This window comes from Schistocerca cancellata, chromosome 6 (genome assembly GCF_023864275.1).
Source record: "Schistocerca cancellata isolate TAMUIC-IGC-003103 chromosome 6, iqSchCanc2.1, whole genome shotgun sequence".
NCBI lineage: Eukaryota > Metazoa > Arthropoda > Insecta > Orthoptera > Acrididae > Schistocerca > Schistocerca cancellata.
The window spans coordinates 317627793-317646423 of record NC_064631.1 but is presented as its reverse complement, the minus strand read 5'-3'; the positions used below and the strand labels follow the sequence as shown (position 1 = coordinate 317646423).

The window sequence follows — 18631 nt, the reverse complement described above, 5'->3', positions numbered from 1 at the left end:
CCACGGCGCCTTTCTTCTCCTGCGCCACCCAGCGGTTGCCGCCCCAGGCCGTCATCCGTTTCGCCTGGCCGCACCGCTGGTAGCCGTACATCTGGCCGTTCACCGGCGGAGGAAGCTCCCCCTCCCGGCCATCCTCCCGAGATGGCCGATGACCCTATAGATCCCATGGACGATGACTGTCCGCCTACTGATAGCGGCGGCAGTGCTCGCTCGAAGCCAGGCCCTAAGCGGCCTTCGAGGTGACCCCTTCTCTCATCTTCCTTTTCTTACAATGGCACTTATTAACTGGAATATTCGCAGCATTCGCTCCAACCGAGAGGACTTGAAGTTGCTGCTCCGCTTGCATCGTCCGCTCGTCGTAGCCCTCCAGGAAACGAAGCTACGCCCATGCGATCAAATTGCCTTGGCACACTACACCTCTGTGCGTTTTGACCTACCCCCTGTGGTAGGTATCCCAGCTCATGGAGGCGTTATGTTGCTGGTCCGGGATGATATTTACTACGATCCCATCACGTTGCACACCGGCCTGCAGGCAGTTGCCATCCGCATTACTCTCCCCACTTTTACGTTTTCCTTTTGTACCGTTTACACTCCATCGTCATCTGCCGTTACCAGGGCAGACATGATGCAACTTATTGCTCAGCTACCTGCACTATTTTTGTTAACTGGAGACTTCAATGCCCACCATCCCCTTTGGGGCTCTCCAGCATCCTGCCCGAGGGGCTCCTTGTTAGCAGACCTTTTCAACCAGCTCAATCTTGTCTGCCTCAATACTGGCGCCCCGACTTTTCTTTCGGACACATCTCATACCTATTCCCATTTAGACCTCTCTATATGTACTCCCCAACTTGCACGCCGGTTTGAGTGGTATGCACTTGCTGATACATATTCGAGCGACCACTTCCCGTGTGTTATCCATCTCCTGCAGCATACTCCCTCTCCGTGCTCCTCTAGTTGGACAATCTCCAAGGCAGACTGGGGGCTCTTCTCCTCCAGGGCGACCTTTCAGGATCAAACCTTCACAAGCTGCGATCGTCAGGTCGCACACCTCACGGAAGTCATTCTCGCTGCTGCTGAATATTCCATCCCTCACCCTACTTCTTCTCCACGTCGCGTACCGGTCCCCTGGTGGACCGCAGCATGTAGAGACGCTTTACGTGCTCGTCGACGTGCTTTACGCACCTTTAAACGCCACCCTACAGTGGCGAATTGTATTAATTATAAACGATTACGTGCTCAGTGTCGTCGTATTATTAAAGAAAGCAAGAAAGCCAGCTGGGCTGCTTTCACAAGCACCTTCAACAGTTTTACTCCTTCTTCTGGTGTCTGGGGTAGCCTGCGCCGGCTGTCTGGCACTAAGGTCCACTCCCCAGTTTCTGGCTTGAAGGTCGCGAATGAAGTCCTTGTGGCCCCTGAGGCTGTCTCCAATGCCTTCGGCCGCTTTTTCGCCGAGGTTTCGAGCTCCGCTCATTACCACCCTGCCTTCCTCCCCCGCAAACAGGCACAGGAGGCTAGGCCACCTGACTTTTGCGCCTCGAATTGTGAAAGTTATAATGCCCCATTCACCATGCGGGAACTCGAAACCGCACTTGGCCGATCACGGTCCTCCGCTCCAGGGCCTGATTCTATTCATATTCAGATGCTGAAGAACCTTTCTCCTGCGGGTAAAGGTTTTCTTCTTCGTACATACAATCTCATCTGGATTGAGGGACATGTTCCCGCATGCTGGCGCGAGTCTATTGTTGTCCCGATTCCTAAGCCGGGGAAGGACAAGCACTTGCCTTCCAGTTATCGACCTATCTCACTTACCAGCTGTGTCTGTAAAGTGATGGAGCGAATGGTTAACTCTCGATTGGTTTGGCTGCTTGAGTCTCGACGCCTACTTACCACTGTCCAATGTGGATTTCGTAGGCGCCACTCTGCTGTTGACCATCTGGTTACCTTGTCGACCTTCATTATGAATAACTTCTTGCGGAAGCGCCCGACCGCGGCTGTGTTCTTTGATTTGGAGAAGGCTTACGACACCTGTTGGAGGGCGGGCATTCTCCGCACCTTGCATACATGGGGCCTTCGCGGTCGCCTCCCTCTTTTTATTCGTTCCTTTTTAATGGATCGACAGTTCAGGGTACGTGTGGGTTCTGTCCTGTCCGACACCTTTCGCCAGGAGAATGGGGTGCCACAGGGCTCAGTTTTGAGCGTCGCTCTGTTCGCCATCGCGATCAATCCAATAATGGATTGCCTCTCAGCTGATATATCAGGCTCCCTTTTTGTGGACGATTTTACCATCTATTGCAGCGCGCAGCGTACACGAGTCCTGGAGTGCTGTCTTCAGCGTTCTCTTGACCGTCTTTACTCCTGGAGTGTCGCCAATGGCTTCCGTTTTTCTGCCGAGAAGACGGTCTGTATTAACTTCTGGCGCTACAAAGAGTTTCTCCCACCGTCCTTACGACTTGGTCCCGTTGCTCTCCCAATCGTGGAGACAACCAAATTTTTAGGCCTCACCTTTGACAGGAAACTTAGCTGGTCTCCACATGTGTCATATTTGGCCGCCCGTTGTACCCGTTCTTTAAATGTCCTCCGTGTTCTCAGTGGTATGTCGTGGGGAGCGGATCGAACCGTCCTACTTCGTCTATATCGGTCGATCGTCCGCTCCAAGCTGGATTATGGGAGCTTCGTATACTCCTCTGCACGGCCATCCATCTTACGCCGCCTCAACTCCATACAACATCGGGGTTTACGACTTGCGATCGGAGCATTTTATACCAGTCCCGTAAGAGAGTCTTCATGCTGACGCTGGCGAATTGCCACTCACTTACCGGCGCGATATACTGCTTTGTCGGTATGCCTGTCGGCTACTGTCAATGCCCGACCATCCGTCTTATCATTCCTTTTTTGACGACTCTCTTGACCTTCAATACGGGTTGTATGTCTCTGCCCTGCTACCCCCTGGAGTTCGCTTTCGTCGCCTCCTTCAACACCTTCATTTTTCACTCCCTGCAACCTTTCGAGTGGGCGAGAGCCACACGCCACCTTGGCTCCAGGCTCAGGTCCGCGTTCACCTTGACCTCAGCTCGCTCCCAAAAGAGGTCACCCCCGGTTCGGTCTACCACTCCCGTTTTTTGGAACTTCGTTCGAAGTTCATCAACATGACTTTCATTTATACAGATGGCTCTAAGACCAATGACGGGGTCGGGTGTTCCTTTATTGTCGGGGCACAAAGTTTCAAATACCGGCTCCATGACCATTGTTCGGTCTTCACAGCTGAGCTCTTTGCCCTCTACCAGGCTGTCCTTACATCTGCCGCCACCGATATTCTGCTTATGTCATCTGCTCAGATTCCCTGAGCGCCATCCAGAGCCTCAGTGATCCGTACCCGGTTCACCCTTTCGTACACCGGAACCAACGCTCTCTTCAGTGGCTGGTGGACGTCGGTCCGCCGGTTAGCTTTATGTGGGTTCCTGGGCATGTCGGTATCCCTGGGAACGAAGCTGCAGATGCCGCGGCCAAGGCTGCGGTCCTCCAGCCTCGGACAGCTTCTTGTTGTGTCCCTTCGTCCGATTTTAGCAGGGTCATTTGTCGGCACGTTGTGTCGCTGTGGCATGCCGATTGGGCTGCACTTACCGACAACAAGCTTCGGGCCTTAAAACCTCTTCCCGTGGCTTGGACGTCCTCCTCACGCCCTTCTCGGCGGGAGGAGGTCGTTTTAGCCCGGTTAAGAATTGGACACTGCCGGTTCAGCCATCGCCATCTGCTGACGGCTGCGCCGGCGCCGTTCTGCCCATGTGGGCACTTGCTGACGGTTAGACACATTTTACTGTCCTGTCCAGATCTTAACCAACTGCGCCTCAATCTTAACCTGCCTAATACTTTCGATGCTATTTTAGCGGATGACCCACGAGCAGCTGCTCGTGTTCTTTGTTTTATCAATTTGACGAACCTCGCTAAGGACATTTGATGATGTTTTTTAATCCTATGCCTGTCAGTCTCTTTTATCGTGTTTTCCCTTTTAGTTGTTGTTGTCACCTTGTGCCTCGCGGTGCATTCTTAGAGTAGTCAGGGCGCTAATGACCATTGAAGTTGTGCGCCCTAAAACCACCAAAAAAAAAAAAAAAGTCCGGGTTATCTGGTACTTCCCACTAACACCAACCTGTCAGAACTCCGGAGATGGGAACTTGCCCTTCAGCATATCCTCTCTTCTCGCTATCCGCCAGGCCTCAATCTCCGCTAATTTCTAATTTCAATTTGCCGCCGCTCATACCTCACCTGTCTTTCAACAACTTCTTTGCCTGTGTACTTCCGCCTCGACTGACATCTCTGCCCAAACTCTTTGCCTTTACAAATGTCTGCTTGTGTCTGTGTATGTGTGGATGGATATGTGTGTGTGCGCGCAAGTGTATACCTGTCCTTTTTTCCCCCTAAGGTAAGTCTTTCCGCTCCCGGGATTGGAATGACTCCTTACCCTCTCCCTTAAAACCCACATCCTTTTGTCTTTCCCTCTCCTTCCCTCTTTCCTGATGAGGCAACAGTTTGCTGCGAAAGCTTGAATTTTGTGTGTATGTTTGTGTGTCTGTCGACCTGCCAGCACTTTCATTTGGTAAGTCACTTCATCTTTGTTTTTATATATATATATATATATATATATATATAGTTAGAACTTCAACCTTGTTGAATAAGGGTTTGCATTGTGTCTCTGTGTTATTATTTGGGTAGATGTCTTCTGTAAAACTAAGATTTGTTTTAGACAGCAAGTGGTGGAACCCCAAAATATTACTCCGTATGTTGCAAGAGACTGAAAATAGCCAAATTATGCCATCCTGGCACCCTATGCGGTACAGACATTTGCAATAATTCTAAGAGCAAAACAGGCTGAGTTAAATTTCTGCACAAGTTTTATTACATGATTATTAAAATTGATTTCATCTACATGTATCCCCAGCAATATTGTTGTTGCCACATTGTCTGTGGCCTTGTCACCGAACAACAATCAAGATTTACATTTTAACATATTTTCCCAGACTGCATATAATTTGTTTTATTTGCCTTTAATGTCAACTGGTTTGCATTGAAGCAAGTGTGGACATCCTTTATTACTTGATCAGTAATTGTGTACAGCATTTTCTTTGGTGCATCTGATACTAAATTTATTTTGTGGTTGGAGTAATTTGACCTCAGTCCTACTATCTGTGTTGTGTGTTGTAGGTATGATTCAAACCACTTTTATCCTGTCCCATGAATACCTAATGCTTCCAGTTTTTCTAAAAGAATACCATGATTGATAGTGTCAAATGCTTTGTAGAGATCTAAATTTCTTCCAACTATGCTGTTGTCTTTTCCTAGATTTTTGATTATTTGTTCAGTGTAGCACATTAGTGCTGTTTCTGTATTTTTACTTGCCTGGAAGTCATGTTGATTTCTATTTAGTAACTTATGGTCATTTAGATACTTGTTGATTCTGTGCTTCATTAATTTTTCTATTATTTTGGAAAATGCTGGCAGGAGGGATATTGGCTGATAGTTTTCTACGTTATGCTTGTCGTCGTTTTTGAATAATGGCTTCACTTTTGACTTTTTCATCCTTTCCAGAAACTACTTCACTAAATGATAAGTTGGCTATGTATGCCAAGGGCCTTGAGATTTGTGCAGATGTCATTGTTATGATATAAACGTGCACCCCATCTACCCCTGCTGACATTTTAGGTTTCAATCATTTTATTACTTTGAACCTCATGTTCGTCTGTTGGATCTATCCTCATGCTACAAGCAGCTTTTGGAAATAAAGTTTTTTTTTTTTTTTTTTTTTTTTTTTTTTTGTGTAAATTTCGAGCTTAATGAAGCTGATGCATTTATGAAATGATTCTTGATGTAATTTGGCAAATCTTGTTTTTTAATATTGACATTTTCTGTGTTTTTGAGTATGATATCCTAGTCTTCACATCTCTTTTCTGTTTGTCTTCACAATACCCTAGATGGCTTTTGATTTTTTACCAGACTGTCTTATTAAGTTGTCATTACTCATAGATTTTCCCTTGGCAATTACTTTTCGATATACCCTCTTGTAATTCTTAACATATTCTATGAACTGTGGATCTGTCGATGCCTTCAATTTTGTATTTAGTCTCTTTAGAGTTCCACAAGAAGTTCTGTGCCAGCTGTGATCCAAGAACTTGGCTTTGTATTGTGATGTGATGTGATTTTTGACAGCTTCTTCAGAAAACAAATTTCGAAATATCCTATGAAAATTGAAGGAAAAAGTGTTATATGCGTCATTCGTATTTGTTAGGGACAGCACTTCTGACCAGGATTCACTAGTTAGGATATTTGTAAATTCTATACAGTTCTCAATGGAAAATTTTCTTTTATACGTGAAGTGCACTTTTTTTTTTTTCTTGCAGTAGCATTGAAGGAATTTGAAGGACAAGAGCATTATGGTCTGATAACCCCAAATCAATATTTGTTACTTCTACTTCTATAGATTGTACATTTGAAGATATATTATCTATAAGACTGTTTGTATTATATGTTATTCTTGTGGGTTCATTTGTGTGTGGGAACAGATTGAAACTACATAATAGATTTAGGAAGTGATTTTTTAGCCTACTTTCACTCATATGATTATGTTGAAATCCCCACAGACAACTTCAGTGGCTCTTTCAGTAAAAAGAATGTTAAGCATTGTTTCTACTTTGTTAATGAATATGTGTATATCCACAGTAGGTCGTCTGTAAATTGCTATGTGAACGGTAATGGGAATGTGATTGATTCACTATTTATTTTCACATTGCTAAGACAAGAACCATAGCACTAAAATCGGTGGATCAAGGTGGCCAACATTTGTGTGTATAACTACCAGGAACAAGCTGTACACTCTGTCACATGAAAGATATTTCATGGACAGTCAAATATCTACATCACATTCAACTTAATCATAACCACAGAAGAACCTTTGTGATAGGTTTATTGCCCTGACTGCTAATCCTTTGTTTGTATTCTCAGTCATTTTCATAAATTAATTACTATATTCACAACCAGCATTTGTGGATAGATTAAAATCTATGTTAGGTACAAGAAGCAGTTTATGATTAATGGGTAAACTGGAAATGTAGTATATGTTTTTCCAGCATATTTTACGGGTGCTGTCTGCAAGGACATTATTAAAAACATTCTTACAGACTTGCTACAGGACTTAGTGCTACAAATATGGGGAAGGTCGTGTTTGCACATTTTTCACATTGTTAAGGATGCTCCAAAATTGTGTCTGTGTTGATAAAAGCATAGATGGAGGACCAGTTCCACAGCTTGCACCTGGACATTGGATTAGTATATGTTTAGCTGCCAAAAAGAAATTAACTTATGCAGCAGACATTCGTAATGTACACACACTTAATTGTTCTGTTGTGGAAACCTGCAAAACCATTTGACACCATCTGAAAGTACAAAACTGTTGTAGCTGTAGTGGCTACTTGTTGACTTACTGCCTGTTGAGTTTTTTCTTGGGATGTTTGGTCAGTGTTTGTTTAGTGATTTTTTTTGTCAAACTGTCAGCCAAAAATGTTGAGGCAAAAGTGATAGGCAATATGTCACCATCTGGGAGTGTTTAGAGTGTTTATAAGGGTGTAACAATCCATGATCTGGCAAATACTTACATGTGTGAAAGCAAATTCAGTGTGTAGTACTCTTGTCTCGGTGCAAGAACCCCCCTCCATCCCTTAATGTTGTAATATCCTATCTAAAGAATGGTAAAAATGTTTCTTTCCTCTTAAGCGAGATAGTTGTCAGGATCATATAATGAAGATGAAGAATGGAATATACATCATAAAAGTGAGAAGACATAGATGATATGCTTGGAATATTACTTATGTATGAGATTTTCCAATTGATGTTAAGAGTTGTCATGCAGTCAGTTAATTTTGATTACTTGCAACTGGTATCAGATGTTTGCTGAATGTTCTCGTTTAAACTGTACAAATGGAAAAGAGGAGTGTGCACCACATAAATGATATTCAGACTTGACAGATCTTTCTGGTCCCTAAAACTGTTAGCTAACCTCAGTATCATTTTCTCAGTAAGTAATCATACTTTCACTTAGTGTGCTGATAGCAGCTCTGCAATTTATTTATTTGTAGTTATTAAAGATAACAAACCATTTAAAAAAAGTTTTTTAATGTTACAGATTGCATGACTACTGTCCACCAGAATTCGTGTAAAGATCAGATTCAAGACTGTAGCAAACCAAAGATTTCTAAGGTAAAGTAACTGCTTTATTTGTGTTACCTTAGGTTTAATGTGACCACGAAATAATGACAGCTACTTGAGAGTTGATCAAAAAATGAATGACTATGTTGTTAATTATATAGAGGGAGACAGTCCGCGTGGGAAAAATGGGTTACGAAAGCTTGAAATTTGTGTGTGTGTTTGTTATAGTCTCTATCAACATACCAACATTTCGTTTGGTAAGTTACAGCATCTTTGTTTATATATATACAACGAAAGTGTTGGTATGTTGATAGATACACTAACAAACACAAACACACACACAAAATTCAAGCTTTCACAACCCACGGTTGCTTCATCAGGAAAGAGGGAAGGAGAGGGAAAGACAAAAGGATGTGGGTTTTAAGGGAGAGGGTAAGGAGTCATTCCAATCCCGGGAGCGGATATATATATATATATATCTATTTTACCAAATGGTCCACATTAGTTTTCATCTGTTTCATGTGTACTAATGCAAACATTTGCACAAAGAGTGATCTTTCTCAGTAACTCCAAGCAAAAATTGTACATAACTTAATTTTCTGGGTCAGTTATATTCTAAATCAATATTAATTTTGCAGGTGTATCATTGTTTTCCAAACGACTTCTCATCTAATGCTTTTATACTTGCCTCCATTCCAGTATAAAGCCTTCTGCAATGGAGTAAATCCTGCTGCTTTCCTAGATTTGGTTCTTTTCAAGAGTTCTTTTCTCGTCAATACATTTATGTATAAATCTTTTGATGGACCTGGTGATGACATTTCCTGACAATTCTTAAAATTCTAAGCAACTTAAGTGTAACAACTCATGAAATCAGTCCTTTTCAGCTTTAATGTTACCATCAGTTTCAAATATTCATCAGATGATGAACAAATAGGAATAGTGTAAGAAAAGGCAGCTTTGTCAATATGTTTTATGGTTCTAAAAAAATGTATTTGATGCTTTTATCAATTTGTGGAGTATCACATGCTTGCTTTTCCAAGTGTGGTTAGCCACTTAAATTTTTGACTGAGTGCCTGTCATACCAGCATATTCTTTGTGTGTGTCTTGTAGGAACAGTGACTGAAGTTTCATTGTATGCTTTGCAATTCTTAATTGTATTTGGAAGCAAACGGGTGAATGGTGAAATTTTATCCAGTATGTTCTTTCAGTAGAAAGTACTCGTATAGCAGGACTGCAATAATATAATCTTACAGCTATGAAACCAACGAAGAGTGTTCTGCCTCTTTGTTAACTCACTGCCTGGAGTTATTGCTGTCAAATGATGCTTTTAAAATTAACTGTATTCCTACTTCAGATTTTTACTTTGGTTTTTCTTACTACTTAACACTTTATTTTGGTATATTTTTTATTTACTTGTAAACAGCACTGAAAATGTATAAAATTTATCCTTTGTTGCAGTGTTTTGCTTACAGAAACATAGTGGATTTAATTTTATCCATTACTCACAGTTGATAGCATAACTAGATTGACTGTGCAAGAAGTATAATCGACAATAACTTCAGTTTAAAATTTTCGTGCTTTATTGTGCTACAGGATAAGGGTAGACCTAGGAAACATCTGTAATGTTGTGAATCTTCAAGTTTTCGCAGCGCAAAGACTGCTTCATTAAGTTTCGGGAATGCAGCCGCATGAATTCTGCTTCTTCTTCTAATATTTGGGCTGCATACCTTTCAGCCATTTTCAGAGAGAGCCGTACGACTGACGCTCCAGCGCTCGCTCCATCCTTTTAAACCCGCGGACCGCGCCACTGCGCATGCGGCCACAGATAAACAAGGCGCCAGTGATGTTGATCGGCGGCAAAGACGTACAATATGCATGAGTTACGTCTGTGGCTGCGCATTCGATCCATGCTGGGAGGTCGATGTATTACTGGGAGCTGAACTGTAGCGACATCTTTGTAAGTTCAATATTGAAAGTGCCGGATTCCATGATTTATCTAATGTGAAACCGCTGTCTCTATTAATTAAATTCTTCGTCAAGCGGATTTCAATGGCCTCTTTTACTACGGAGTCCCAGAAAGATGAAACAGAAGTCAGAATTTCGACATTTTCATATACCGTAGAGTGACCAAAATCAATACAATCCTCTGCCACAGCCGATTTACTGGGTTGTAAGAGCCGAGTGTACCTGCGATGTTCTGTACACCTCTCTTGGACTGTATGATTAGTTTGTCTGATATATGAAAGGCCACATTCACATGGTATCTTGTAAACTCCAGGCTTGCGGAGTAGTAAGTCATCTTTAACGGAGCCCAGGAGTGCAGCCGTCTTCGCCGGTGGACGAAAAATCACTTTTACTTTATGTTTAGTGAGGATCCATCCTATTTTGGATGAAAGGCTTCCCACATACGGCAGGAAAGCCATGGATTTAAATGTTTCCTCATCATCTTCTGCATTCCTTACGGACACCTTAGGTTTTATTTGTAGTGCCTTATTATCTGTTGTGGAGAATACCCGTTGTCCTCAAAAACTCCCTTCAGATGTAAAAGTTCGTCTTTTAAACTACTTTCATCAGATATGACGTGTGCTCGGTGTACCAAAGTTCTTAGAACACTACTCGTCTGCGAAGGATGGTGATAACTATTTGCATGTAAATATAAGTCCGTATGGGTCGGTTTCCGATATACTGCATGACCCAAAGTGCCATCTTCTTTGCGCCGAACCAAGACATCCAGAAAAGGAAGACATCCCTCCTTTTCCACTTCCATTGTAAACTGAATTTGTCCATGGATGGAATTAAAATGGTTTAAGAAGTCTTGCAATTTGTCCTAGCCATGGGGCCACACTACAAAAGTATCATCAGCGTACCTCCAAAAAACTGTGGGCTTCAAACTAGCAGACTCCAGGGCCTTCTTCTCGAAGTCCTCCATAAATAAATTGGGCACCAAGGGTGACAAAGGACTACCCATGGCAACACCGTCAGTCTGTTCAAAAAAGTCGTTATTAAATAAAAAGTATGTGGAGGTCATCACATGGTGAAACAAAGCTAAAATCTCCTTGTCAAAACTTTTTCCATTGAGATCTAAAGATTCAGAGAGAGGTACCTTAGTAAATAGCGACACTACATCAAAGCTAACTAATAGATCGAAGGTGTTCAGTTTCAAAGATTTTAATTTGCCAATGAAATCTGCAGAGTTCCTTATATGATGATCACATTTTCCCACAAGCGGCCTCAATAGTGACGCCAGGTGCTTGGCACAATCATAGTTGGGAGAACCAATATTGCTCACGATAGGACGTAGAGGAACGTCTTTCTTATGGATCTTTGGGAGTCCATAAAGCCTTGGAGGCACTGCACCACTTTGTTTCAGTCTTCGTATGACTTCCGGTGGAAATGGGGAGGCATTCAAAAGCGACGCCGTCTTCCTTACCACCCTGTTGGTGGGGTCCTTACTGATCTTCCGGTACATACTATCATTCAGTAAGCTGTATATCTTATCATGATAGTCGTCACGTGACATTAAAATGGTGGCATTGCCTTTATCAGCAGGGAGAACCACCGTTTCGGTATCTTGGCGGAGCATACATAGTGCAGTCCTCTCTGCCACAGATACATTGCTTCTTTGTGGGCGAGCCTTCATAACAGCTCGACAAGTTTCACGTCTTATTTCATCTTTGGACTCCCAAAGATCCATAAGAAAGACGTTCCTCTACGTCCTATCATGAGCAAGATTGGTTCTCCCAACTATGATTGTGCCAAGCACCTGGCGTCACTATTGAGGCCGCTTGTGGGAAAATGTGATCATCATATAAGGAACTCTGCAGATTTCATTGGCAAATTAAAATCTTTGAAACTGAACACCTCTGATCTATTAGTTAGCTTTGATGTAGTGTCACTATTTACTAAGGTACCTCTCTCTGAATCTTTAGATCTCACTGGAAAAAGTTTTGACAAGGAGATTTTAGCTTTGTTTCACCATGTGATGACCTCCACATAATTTTTATTCAATAACGACTTTTTTGAACAGACTGACGGTGTTGCCATGGGTAGTCCTTTGTCACCCTTTGTGGCCAATTTATTTATGGAGGACTTCGAGAAGAAGGCCCTGGAGTCTGCTAGTTTGAAGCCCACAGTTTTTTGGAGGTATGTTGATGATACTTTTGTAGTGTGGCCCCATGGCGAGGACAAATTGCAAGACTTCTTAAACCATTTTAATTCCATCCATGGACAAATTCAGTTTACAATGGAAGTGGAAAAGGAGGGATGTCTTCCATTTCTGGATGTCTTGGTTCGGCGCAAAGAAGATGGCACTTTGGGTCATGCAGTATATCGGAAACCGACCCATACGGACTTATATTTACATGCAAATAGTTGTCACCATCCTTCGCAGACGAGAAGTGTTCTAAGAACTTTGGTACACCGAGCACACGTCGTATCTGATGAAAGTAGTTTAAAAGACGAACTTTTACATCTGAAGAGAGTTTTTGAGGACAACGGGTATTCTCCACAACAGATACGTATGGCACTACAAATAAAACCTAAGGTGTCCGTAAGGAATGCAGAAGATGACGAGGAAACATTTAAATCCATGGCTTTCCTGCCGTATGTGGGAAGCCTTTCATCCAAAATAGGATGGATCCTCACTAAACATAAAGTAAAAGTGATTTTTCGTCCACCGGCGAAGATGGCTGCACTCCTGGGCTCCGTTAAAGATGACTTACTACTCCGCAAGCCTGGAGTTTACAAGATACCATGTGAATGTTGCCTTTCATATATCGGACAAACTAATCGTACAGTCCAAGAGAGGTGTACAGAACATCGCAGGTACACCGGCTCTTACAACCCAGTAAATCGGCTGTGGCAGAGCATTGTATTGATTCTGGTCACTCTATGGTATATGAAAATGTCGAAATTCTGATTTCTGTTTCATCTTTCTGGGACTCCGTAGTAAAAGAGGCCATTGAAATCCGCTTGACGAAGAATTTAATTAATAGAGACAGCGGTTTCACATTAGATAAATCATGGAATCCGGCACTTTCAATATTGAACTTACAAAGATGTCGCTACAGTTCAGCTCCCAGTAATACATCGACCTCCCAGCATGGATCGAATGCGCAGCCACAGACGTAACTCATGCATATTGTACATCTTTGCCGCCGATCAACATCACTGGCGCCTTGTTTATCTGTGGCCGCATGCGCAGTGGCGTGGTCCGCGAGTTTAAAAGGATGGAGCGAGCGCTGGAGCGTCAGTCGTACGGCTCTCTCTGAAGATGGCTGAAAGGTATACAGCCGAAATATTAGAAGAAGAAGCAGAATTCATGCGGCTGCATTCCCGAAACTTAATGGATCTGTAATGTTGTTAAAATTTTCGTGCTTTATTGTGCTACAGGATAAGGGTGGACCTAGGAAACGTCTGTATTGTTGTAAATTGTTGTAGCTGTGTTGAACAGCTCCAAGTGCTAGCTAATAGAAAGCACTGAAGCTGCACTCATTACAAATACTGAAACCCGGAGAGAAGTTTAGTCTAGGTTTTTACCAAGGAGTTAATGGTTTTCAGAAAGGATAGATTAAATTCAGTTAGTGGTGGCATGTTTGTTGTTGTTGTTGTTGTTAGTAGTAGTAGTAGTAGTAGTAGTAGTAGTAGTAGTTCATCTTTTAGTGAAATTGTAGGTAGCTGATGTGAGTTTGTATGGGTAGAGGTTATACTTGACAACTGGACTAAATTAATAATTGGTTTATTTTACTTTAAATTGAAACAATCACATTAAAACTTTTATGAGGAAGGCAAACCAACCTGCATTTTATTGGCAGAACACTTAGAAGATGCACCCCAAGTCTGCACTATGTATGTGTATCTTTTTTTAAGAGTATTGTGCAGTATGGGATCCTTATCAGGTAGGACTGATGGAGGGCATCAAAAAATTGCAGAGGATGGCAGTTTGTTTTGTATTATAATGAAATAGGGGTGCACGTGTTGTGGATAAGATACAAGAGTTAGTGTGGAAATCATTAAAACAGGCATTTTTTGCTGTGGCAAGACATTTTCATGAAAGTTCAATCACTAGCTGTCTCCTCCAAGTGTGAAAATATTTTGTTGACTGTCATGTATATAGGGAGAAATGACTATCATAATAAAACAAGAGAAATGGGGGCTCAGATACAAAGATTTAGATATTCAATTTTACCATGTGCTATTTGAGAGTGGAGCAGTCCAGGCACAGTCTGACAGTGATTTGATGAACCTTCTACCAAGCACTTAAATGTGAACTGCAGAGTAGTCTTGTGTATGTAGATCTACTCAATGCAATTTTGCCCCTCTGAGTTAGTCAACAGATGCAGTTCACTTGTAACACATTTTTTTCTTGAATAAGATCCGTAGTAGAAAAGTGTATTTCCTTCACATTTTGTTAGTTTTGGGAACTGCTCTTGACAGTAGTACATGATTTTGTACCACAGTCAACTGATTTGGGCAATTTTACAATATTTCAACATTTCATGTTGTATGATTTGAAAGTGATTAGTGTAAGATCACACAATTGTAGAAAACAATACATAAAATGAATGTTGTATCAAGTGTGGTTTATGATTTTGCTCCCGGTGTCTCATATTTTAAAATCTTACTAAAGTCCTTGAGGAGATTCAAAGAACTCCTGTGGGTGAGCTGACCAGAAAACTAATACCTTCATTGGTAGGATACTTTGAAAATGCAAGCAGCTTCACAAAGAAGATTGCCTACAAAGCAGTCGTGTCTACCATCCTAGGATATTGCCCAAGTATGTGGGACCCGTACCAAGAAGACTAACAGGGATATTGAATGTATACAAAGAATGACAGTCCAGCCTAAAAGAGCTATTTACAGTGTTTCAAGAAGTATCTTTAAGTGAGAAACCTAGGACTGTACTACAATATCTTCATTATTGCTCCTGTAAGGATTTGGAATACAAGATTGCAGAAACAGAAACTGTACAAAACTCAGCTCACTCTTTTCAATGTGGGATGATTCAGAGTGCTGTAGACAATGAAGGCGTGGTTGAAACTGTTTCTTTAACTTCAAGGAGTCACTCGATACAGCACCACACTGTGATTTAGAGAACAAAATACGAGATTACTAAGAAGCATACCAGATTTGTGACTGGATTGAGGACATCCTTGCAGATAGAACGTAATGTGTTGTTCTTAATGGAACTAAACTGACAGATGTAAAGGTAATATCTAATATCAGTGATATCCCAAGGAAGTGTGGTAGAGCCATTGATTATTACAATTTGTATTCATGATCTTGTGGATAACATAGTATGCTCTGTGAGGCTATTCGTGGCTGATTCTGTTGTTCACAGGAAAGTTGCAACATTAGAAGACTGTAGTGAAGTGCAGGAAGATTTCCGGAGGATTCACCTGAACATAATTAAATGTAACACATTGCTCATAAATAGAAGAAGAAATCTACTAATGTGGGATTACACTGTTGGCAATCAGGCACTGGAAACAAAAATTGCTGTAAAATATGTAAGAGTAACCACCAGGAATGACCTAAATCGGGCACATCACACATAACAAACTGTAGGAAAAGTAGATACTGGCCTGGGATTCATTGGGGGAATCTTAAGGAAAAGTAATTCATCAATGAAAAAAAAATGCCTTACAAAATACTTGTAAGACTAATTCTTGAGTATTGTAAACTATCCCGTATTCATAATGGAATACTACACTTGCACCCCAGGTAATGCTAAATGAACAAGAATGAATAGGCAGCCAGACCAGATATTAGATTTCCTGCCTACAAATATGCAGGCAAATGGAAAGCAAAAAGTTTTAAAAAATGGACCTTTTCAGGACCAACTGATTAAAAAACTTGGCCCTTCAATCTGACTGCCATTTAAACATAGAAGGCATTAGCTGAGCTAAAAGCGAGTACCTATCTAAACTCCTTGTAGATGATGATATTGACATAGTTCTAATTGCGGAAACACCTGCACGAACTATGGAAGACCTGTGTAAAAGTAGTCTCCATGGCTACGATCTTATGGGTGCTACATGTCACGGTATGTACGGCGTTGCCACCAATGTAAAGAGCAATATTGCGCTTGCTCATCTCATCAATTTGACAAATACAGAAAACGGGATCCATTACGTCTCTACACTATTGGAGGAGACCATTATAAATAATATTTCCAAGCCACCATATGTGCTGTGGCCACTGGATGTTCTGTCAATTACTGCCCACCCATCGATTTATACTGGGAATTTAATTGTCACCACGGTCACTGGAACTATGCGTGTGACAATGAGTGTGATATTGCACTCAATGACTAGGATGAAAATAAAAATATATACCTGGCTTATGATGCCAAGGATTTGGTAATTTTCAAATCAGCCACTTGCTGAAGAGATTACGACCTGGAGCTCTGCTTTGTGTCCTGGGACTGCAGAGGACACCCAGTGCCTATATCCAGAGAAGTCTTGCGTAATTTCCCACAGAGCCAGCACAGGCCTGTAATCCTCGATAAGGAGCACTCTGTCCCAGAACCTAAAAACTACTCTTGATTCATTGGGGCTGATCTTACCGATGCTAAAAAGTTTATCCCTTTGGATACAGAAAGGAATATATACCACGCCAGAATGAACATTGTGAACAACTTTATGAACAGTGTAGCGGAACTGGTGACAGCGATATTGCAGACGACCTCCTCCAAAGTCTTGATGCTGCTAGAACAGTTAGATGGTGTGAGATGGTAGAAAATGTAAACTTCAGATATTCAAGTAGAAAGGTGTGGAGTCTTTTGTGTAAGCTTGGCAGAGCCTCCAATAAACTTGAGTAGAAACCTGGTATTTCAGGTTACCAAATTGCTAACCATATAGTTGTAACATCTAGATCATCCCATGACAAACAACGTACTTCAAAAATAAAACAAGAACTCGAGTCTCTAAAAGCTCAGTGCCCAAACAAATCCAGTTTCTCTTTACCATTTACACTGACTGAATTGGAGAGGCCTTGAAACAAACTAAACATGGTAAAGCTCTTAGTCTGGATAATACTCAACCACAATTTTTGATAAACATGGGTAAAGGTGGGAAAAAATGGATGGTCCGCTTTATCTCCAACATCCTAAATAGTGTCTCACTGCCCAACGAGCTAAAGAGAACAAAAATAGTGGCAATTTTGAAACCAGGTAAACCAACTGACCATCCTCAAAGTTTCAGACCAGTTTCCCTTTTGAGCTGTGCTTATAAACACTTGGAGAGGCTCATCTACAAAAGAATTAGTAGCTTCATTCTGGAACATATCCCAGCTGAGCAAGTGGGTTTCAGGCCCCAGAGAAGCTGCTGCAACCATGTAGTGGCCCTAACAATTTTCATAGAGGCTGCTTTCCAAGAAAATGTGAAGACACCTTTCACGTTTGTAGACCTAACCGCTGCATACGACACAGTCTGGAGAGTAGGGATGATGTACAAATTACTAAAAACAATCCGATGCTGAAAAACTGTAACTCTTAAACACCATGATAAACAATACATATTTACATGCTTACTTGGAGAAAACGTGAGCAAGGAGAGGAAATTAAGTAATGGTCCACCAAGGGGCTCTGTGTTGGCCCCTCTATTATTCAGCCTATATATCCCTGATCTCCCCAATACCAGGTCAACAAAATTCTGCTACAGAGATGATATAGCTCTTGCTTGTAGAACCAAGGATCTGGGACGAGCAGAGGCAATTCTCACAGAAGATCTAGCTGTTATGAGCGCCTATTTTAGAAAGTGGCAACTTAAACCCAGTACAAGTAAAACTGAAGTATGTACAGTCCATCTGACAAAGAAGCAAGGTGATGTGGATGTCAGAGTGAAACTTAACAGAAACACTCTTTGTTGTAACGAATCCCCTAAGTACCTTGGTCTCACCATTGACCACACCTTTTCATAAAGAAAACATCTAGAAAATAATGTCGCCAAGATAAAAAGTCATAACAATATTATTCAAAAATTGTGTGGAGTGACACGAGGAGCTTCAGCAGATACCTTGCGAACATCATCCATTGTGCTGGTCTTCTCGGCAGCCAAGTATTGTGTCAGTATGGGTAAATAACTGCCACACCAACTTGATCAATGTCCAGTTGAACCACACTATGTGGTTAATTACTATGGTAATCTGACCAACACCAATTTATTGGCTTCCTTTGCCAAACAACATCTATCCACCCGCAATCCGCAGAAGTGAGGTTTTCCTTAAGGAATACCGCAAGCTACAGGAGAACATGTAATTACCCATACTGGAAGACATACCAAGTTTACAACAAAGTAAACTCCATTCAAGAAACCCACCATTACGACAAGCAGAATAGATAGATGCCAGTAATACTGGAGTGAGAGACCTGTGGGACCAGAGCTGTCAACTTAGTGAAAATCCTGAAGAGCGTGAGTGGTTCCAAAATTATAACTGT

At 41.8% G+C, this 18631-nt stretch overlaps 1 protein-coding gene across 1 annotated transcript in view; it reads left to right on the top strand.

The window, feature by feature from the left end:
• The window catches only part of LOC126191481 (rho guanine nucleotide exchange factor 18), a 640188-nt gene that overhangs the window by 378936 nt on the left and 242621 nt on the right, over positions 1-18631 (top strand). The window contains exon 12 of the mRNA XM_049932364.1: positions 8171-8244. Within this exon, the coding sequence (XP_049788321.1) occupies positions 8171-8244 (74 nt within the window). The remainder of the gene's footprint in view (positions 1-8170; positions 8245-18631) is intronic.